The sequence below is a fragment of the Triticum aestivum genome, chromosome 1D (genome assembly GCF_018294505.1).
Source record: "Triticum aestivum cultivar Chinese Spring chromosome 1D, IWGSC CS RefSeq v2.1, whole genome shotgun sequence".
In the NCBI taxonomy this organism is placed as follows: domain Eukaryota; kingdom Viridiplantae; phylum Streptophyta; class Magnoliopsida; order Poales; family Poaceae; genus Triticum; species Triticum aestivum.
The window spans coordinates 192,667,155-192,673,189 of NC_057796.1; the positions used below are offsets into that span (position 1 = coordinate 192,667,155).

At 51.5% G+C, this 6,035-nt stretch overlaps 2 protein-coding genes across 2 annotated transcripts; one reads left to right on the forward strand and one right to left on the reverse strand.

The window, feature by feature from the left end:
- The first annotated feature begins 302 nt into the window (after nucleotides 1–302).
- On the forward strand, nucleotides 303–2,332 carry LOC123167147 (SKP1-like protein 11). The gene is made up of 2 exons (XM_044584983.1): nucleotides 303–985; nucleotides 1,893–2,332. The coding sequence occupies exons 1-2, from the start codon at nucleotides 446–448 to the stop codon at nucleotides 2,067–2,069; spliced, it is 717 nt and encodes a 238-aa protein (XP_044440918.1). The 5' UTR covers nucleotides 303–445; the 3' UTR covers nucleotides 2,070–2,332.
- A 514-nt stretch (nucleotides 2,333–2,846) lies between these two features.
- LOC123167153 (uncharacterized) lies at nucleotides 2,847–4,982 on the reverse strand. Its single transcript, XM_044584994.1, has 3 exons — nucleotides 4,480–4,982; nucleotides 3,913–4,386; nucleotides 2,847–3,807 (listed from the first exon to the last, which is right to left on the reverse strand). Exons 1-3 carry the CDS (start codon nucleotides 4,843–4,845, stop codon nucleotides 3,097–3,099), a joined length of 1,551 nt encoding a protein of 516 aa, XP_044440929.1. The 5' UTR covers nucleotides 4,846–4,982; the 3' UTR covers nucleotides 2,847–3,096.
- Nucleotides 4,983–6,035: the final 1,053 nt, after the last annotated feature.

Here is a 6,035-nt window from a genome sequence, read left to right on the forward strand (position 1 = left end):
AAAATGCCCTCAGCGGGGCAGGATATTTACGCGCGGTGGCACGACCGGGGCGGGCGGCAGCGCGTGGAGGCAGTAACTATTCATTTCTATAGTGCCCATCCCAGATCCGACGGCCTAGCTCTTCCACGCGCTCAATCGGCTGCCTAAAACTCATCAAGCAAACGAATCCGACGGCCCACGATCGCTGAGCTCTGAGGAGGCTTGTAAAAACATCCTTCTTTTATTTCTGGATTTGTGGCCTTGTATATAAAAATGAGCCGTTATCCAAACAACGAAGCCGGCAAGCCGCAGTCCAAACGAATTGCGCCATGAACCAAACCCCACGCATCGGTTCCAGTCGGACACCTGGTTCGGGTCAGGTTCAAAGACCCCTGGTTGAAGTTCTTTCCCTTCCCTAGAAACGCGAAGAAACCCCAATCCCCCAAAGCCCCCAAAGCCCCCAACCATGGATTCCACTGCCGACTTCAAGGGCAAGCGCCCTCTCTTCCAGCCTGATGACATGTCTGCCGCCGCCGCTGCAGTGGCGGTGCCGGATGAGGCGGAGGCGGAGGCGAAGCCCTCGTCTTCTTCGGAGGAGGTAAAGGAGCCGGAGCCGGGGACAGAGAAGCAGGAGGAGAAACCCGCCCTGGTGCTGGTGGCCGAGGACGGCGTGGAGGTGCGCATCTCGGAGCCCGCGGCGCGGATGTCGCAGATGCTCCGCCACATGATGGAGGACGGCTGCGCTGACGGCCGCATCCCAACCGCCAACATCCACTCCGACATCCTCGAGATGGTCGTTGAGTACTGCGAGAAGCACGGGCCGTACTACGACCCCGAGGCCTCTGAGCGCGACCGGTATCCCTTCCCGCCCTTCCCCATCGAGCTCACCCCTACCGTCTCCTCCATCAAGCCCGTCACCTACGTCGACCCGGACCCCCACGGTCTCAAGGACTGGGACAGCGATTTCATCTCCCTCGATAACTCCACCCTCTTCGAGATCATCCTGGTAAAGCGACCAAGCCGATTGTTTACATTCTTTGCTCTATATTCTACCCCAAGTAAGAAAACGCGACTGTAGTATGTGTTGTGAATAGCAACGATGGTATATGTGCAAATAGAAGGAAAGTTCGGCCGGTAACTGTGCGCACAATGTGGAATAGCTCATAGATTTTGATAACGATTGCAGACTCCAAACATGACTGCATAGATAAAATAGTTGAACAGAAAAATGGCCAGCAGCCATGATCATTTGGCAAATGCGCCAATGTATTACTATGATTTTTCTTTTCACGAATATGCAAAAGACTTGTATATTACTCCCTCCGTATCAAAATATAAGACGTTTTCTGACACCAAAAAACGTCTTATATTTTGATACAGAGGGGGTATTTCATTAGTAGGGAGGTCATTACCAGACACATACATGTGCTCATACAATATGGCCATACATGGGTGCTCAATGGAGCAGAACCGAAGGAGTGCAATTGATTAAGAATCTACGACCTATGTGCATTATGATGTGACGACCTATGTGCATTATGATGTGAGAATCAGAACTACAGGGAACATAATGTATGGAACATTTTGGCCATGATGCAAATTATAGATGTGAAATGTTGGAAGGAGCGTCAATAATTGTCCAAAGAGTTTAAGAATTTGACGAACTACAATAAAATTGTATAGGAAGGAAGCAACATTTAATTGAATGGGGAGGAATTAAGAGAGATAGATAGAGGGAGCGGGCATAGGAAAGTCTGTGTCAGAGATTTGTTAGATCTAATGTGCACAGTGCAGTGATTTAATGTCTTTTTGTGTGTGGTGGTTAATTGTAATGGTGGCAAAATAACTAGTGTGGTTTGTCTAGGTAAGATATATAGATTGGGGATAAATTTATTTTATTGGGGTTTGTGCAGGCCGCAAACTACCTGAACATTGAGGATCTGCTAGACCTGGGCACCTCGGCTGTGGCTGACAAGATGAGGGGGAAAAAGCCAGAGGAGATCCGCGAAATCTTTGAGATCGAGAACGACTACACACCAGAGCAGGAGGCTGAAGTCAGGAAGGAGAACGCATGGGCCTTTGAGGACTAAAAGATGACGGTTGATCTTGCTTCTGTCTATGCTGCTATTCTTGGTTTCATGTACAAGTCCTTACCTCCAGTTCTGTTCCAAGTAGTCTGATAGATAGATAGATGAATGAGTCGGTGAAAACAGAAAACCGAGATGCACCATATGGGTTAGTTAATCATCGTATACAGGAGAGTTTTGGTGTGAATTGTGGATGCGTGAATGGATGGTTTCGAAATGGTTGAATCGGCAGAACCTTAATGGCAACCTGTGTTCAATTAAGTTTACTATTCGCCAATTGCACATTTTTGCAGTTAAGTTGTTGCTGGATCGTTTCTTGGATAACCTGTTTGGTTACATTTTATTGTTGGTGCTGCCATGCTTGGCCTTATCTACAAATTGCGAACCTGTGTGTTGTACACAATTAATTCTGTAGAGTAGGACACAGTTGTTTGGTCTGAGCAGAAATTATCACCTTGGGTTTATGGATAAGTTGGAGAAAACTGCAGACTAGGGTACAAATTAAGCTTGTAACATATGCTGCATGTTTTTGTGTAAATGTCCCCAGTCTGTTGAGAAATGTTTGTGGCTTTTGAGCAAAGCTTTTTAACAGGGGAAAATGCAGTATTTACGAACTAGACTTGGTGCTTGTATAGTGTTTAATTTAATATATAGTTTTAGCCATTTGAAACTTGGTAAACTATTCTATCTAGTTTGTATTATCTTGTAGGCATGTATAGATTTTTCATATTAATATATAGTTATTGCCTGCGAAGGACATTCCTGTTCAACTTGCAAGAGATGCATAGAAGATAAATCAGGCACTAACATCTTTCCATTCTGATTTTTTTTTGGTGGTTTATGGCATTGAGCTTTCTAATTCCATTGTGCTACGCAATTCCATAGGAGCAATTTCACAGCTCAAACATTTCTGTGCCACGAACTAGCAAGATTTCCAGTCAGCTGCTGAGCAGTCAAACAAGAATAGCTGCAGTTGCAGGGGAGAAGAGAGAACATAAACCATGCATTGTGAAGAAGCTGCAGGTGATCATCACATGAACCAGGTCGACCGCAGGACCAACGCCGGAGTCCGCTTCTCCCCCTCCATGACATACACCAGGCCGGGCTGCAGCTTGCCGCCCCTGCCGAGGTTGAAGCTGAGGAACCCTTCCAGGTGCGGGCGGTGGGTATCCCCCTCCGCCGTGCCGCCCATCCTCACTCCCCATCCCAGCTCATGCTCAGGGGTGTCGGACAGGCAGCAGCCCCATCGCACCGGCCCACGTCCGGACCACCCTTCCATCTCAACCCAGCCTTGTGCTCTCATGGCTTCAAACAGCTCACACTCCACCATGGCAGCAGTGATTGGCTGTGCAGGCCTGGGATGCGGTCCGTGTGCCGCAGGGTCGTTCCTCGCCATGGGAGCCATGGGAGCAGGAATCTCCGGAGGAGTGCCCCTTTGTGGTTTTAGGCTGCCAAAGGGAATGGCAAGCGTCCCGAGGTTGTTGAACCGGGACAACAACGGGCGGATCTGCCACAGCCCCGACAAGCTGAGCTTGACATCTTGGGCTGGTTCGTAGCGCACCTGCCCAAATGTTGTCATGCGGTTATCCACCCCATGATCGCCGTCCTGTGCTCCTGAACCGAAGACGAGCTCGGCGAGCGACACGGTGAAGTTGGACCCCTTCATACTCAAACCAGCGGCGCAGTTGTGTTGTTCCGAGAACGAAGGCGGACCGTCGAGAGAGCCCTGGCCCCGGAGATTCTGACAAGAAAACCTCAATCAGATACTCAGATTAACTTGCCGAGATGCGCCAGTGAAAAAAAAAAGATCTCTGGGCAGAGGCCGGACAGGAGAGGTTTTACCTACCTGGATCAAGCTCGTGCCGTGCAGGAAGCCGTTGCATTGAGCTCCGAACGGAACGAGGATCATGGACAGCCAGTGGTTGACGTGGGCGCAGTACTGCAACCTGGTCAGCTCCAGAGGCCTCCTCTCGGTGTCTTCTTCCCCAACGCTCGCCCCTATCCCGAGCCTGGTGGAGAACTCTGCTGCAATGGTGTCGCTGCCCCTGGTCTTGGACTCGAGGACGAACCTGGAGTTGAGGCCTGTCCTGTTCCCCGCCTCGCCGAGGATCTCCCTGGCGTGGTCGAACTCGTCGTCGTCGACGAGGAGCAGCGCCCCGACCGCGTCAAGCGCGACCTTCACCCGGACCGGGAGCTCCGGGAAGTGGAACCCCTTGCCGCTCCTGTACATGGAAAGGATGCGGTCGATCTGCTCGTGCTTGTCCATGAGCCTCATCACATCAGGCAACGTCTCGCGCTGCAGCCGCTTCATGATTTCACCCTGCAGCCAAAGCCAATGTAAGTGAGAGTGTGTGAGACTACAAGATGCTCGGTCGTCTTTGTGAATCATAGTATGGCATTATAAAAGTTGTACAGGGTGGTTGCGGTGGTGCTGCTGTTGCGGCGGCTGCTGCTGCTGCTGAGACGTCGGCGGCCCTGGAGGAGACGCACGTCGGGAGTTGCCCCGGAAGGCTCCGTGAATGAACGACTCCCCGGACCTGAGCAGACTCAGGACGCCGTCCAACACCGTGGGCCTCGGGTTGGCTCTGGCCGGCGGTGGGACGAGCGCCTGCTCCGGCACCGGTGGTGGCAGCAAAAGAAGCGGAGGCGGCAGCGCAGGGTCGGAGGAGGCCATGGCGGCGCTGTCGCGCTGCTGCCGCTTCCTTAAGGACACGTCACAGGTGGATATCCGCTCGAAGAAACCAAGTGGCGGCGCGTCAGGCTGCTGCTGCTGCGCCATGCTCCGCTAGAAGAAGGCGACCTCGGGAGACAGACCGGCGGTTCGCTTCCCGCCTTTTTCTTTTCTTCACGGTGCCTTCTTCGGCTATTCCCCTTGAGGCTTTTGCTTTTTGTCGCTTTAGCTTTCGCTTTTTTGTTTTATTGGTTACCTGTATACTGTGCATTCAAAAGGAGTGGAGAGGCGTTTACACAGGAGCAAGCAATCGCTCAATCTCATATTGCAAAAGATCCGTTCATTTCTGGAAGCACTAGCACGAGCAAGAAACTGTTGCAATGTCTGCTCTTTGAAAGAGGGCAAGGTCATCTCCAACACTTGTAGAAGACTATGGGATGCAACTCATTGTATTTCATCGGAGTCGGTTACAATATATACAGGAGGTGTCTTGCGTGACAAGCCAACTAACCCTACAATATCTCTAGAATCAACTATACAAAGCTAGAGATAATAGGAGAATCAGTCGGAAATAAATACAAAGATATCACGTTTCAACACCCCCCAGCAGTCGAAGCGTCGGCGTCGGCGATGCAAAGACTGGAACGGAACTCCTGGAATGCAGCGGTGGGCAATCCCTTGGTCATGATGTCGGCAAACTGTTGGGTGGTCGGTACATGAAGAACACGAAGCTAACCCAACTGAACCTTCTCGCGCACAAAGTGAACATCGAGCTCAATGTGTTTGGTGCGCTTGTGCTGCACCGGATTAGCCGCGAGATAGGTGGCCGACACGTTGTCACAGAAGACCACAGTAGCTTTCGGAAGAGAAATCCGAAGCTCACCAAGAAGGTGACGAAGCCAACAAGTCTCCGCAACGACGTTGGCAACAGCTCGGTACTCGGCCTCAGCACTCGAACTGGAGACAGTAGGCTGCCGTTTAGAGGACCAGGAGACAAGAGAGTCACCGAAGAAGACACAATAGCCAGACGTGGAACGTCGACTGTCGGGACAGCAGCCCAATCCGCGTCAGTATAAGCAAGAAGCTCAGTCGAGGCGGATGCACGGAGGCGAAGACCGTAGGTCGGAGTGCCACGAATGTACCGAAGAATGCGCTTGACCAAAGACCAGTGAACATCACGGGGCGAGTGCATATGCAAGCAAACTTGCTGCACCACAAACTGGATGTCTGGTCGGGTGAGCGTAAGGTACTGAAGGGCCCCCACAATGCTGCGGTAGAGGGCGCCGTCAGTGGCGGGC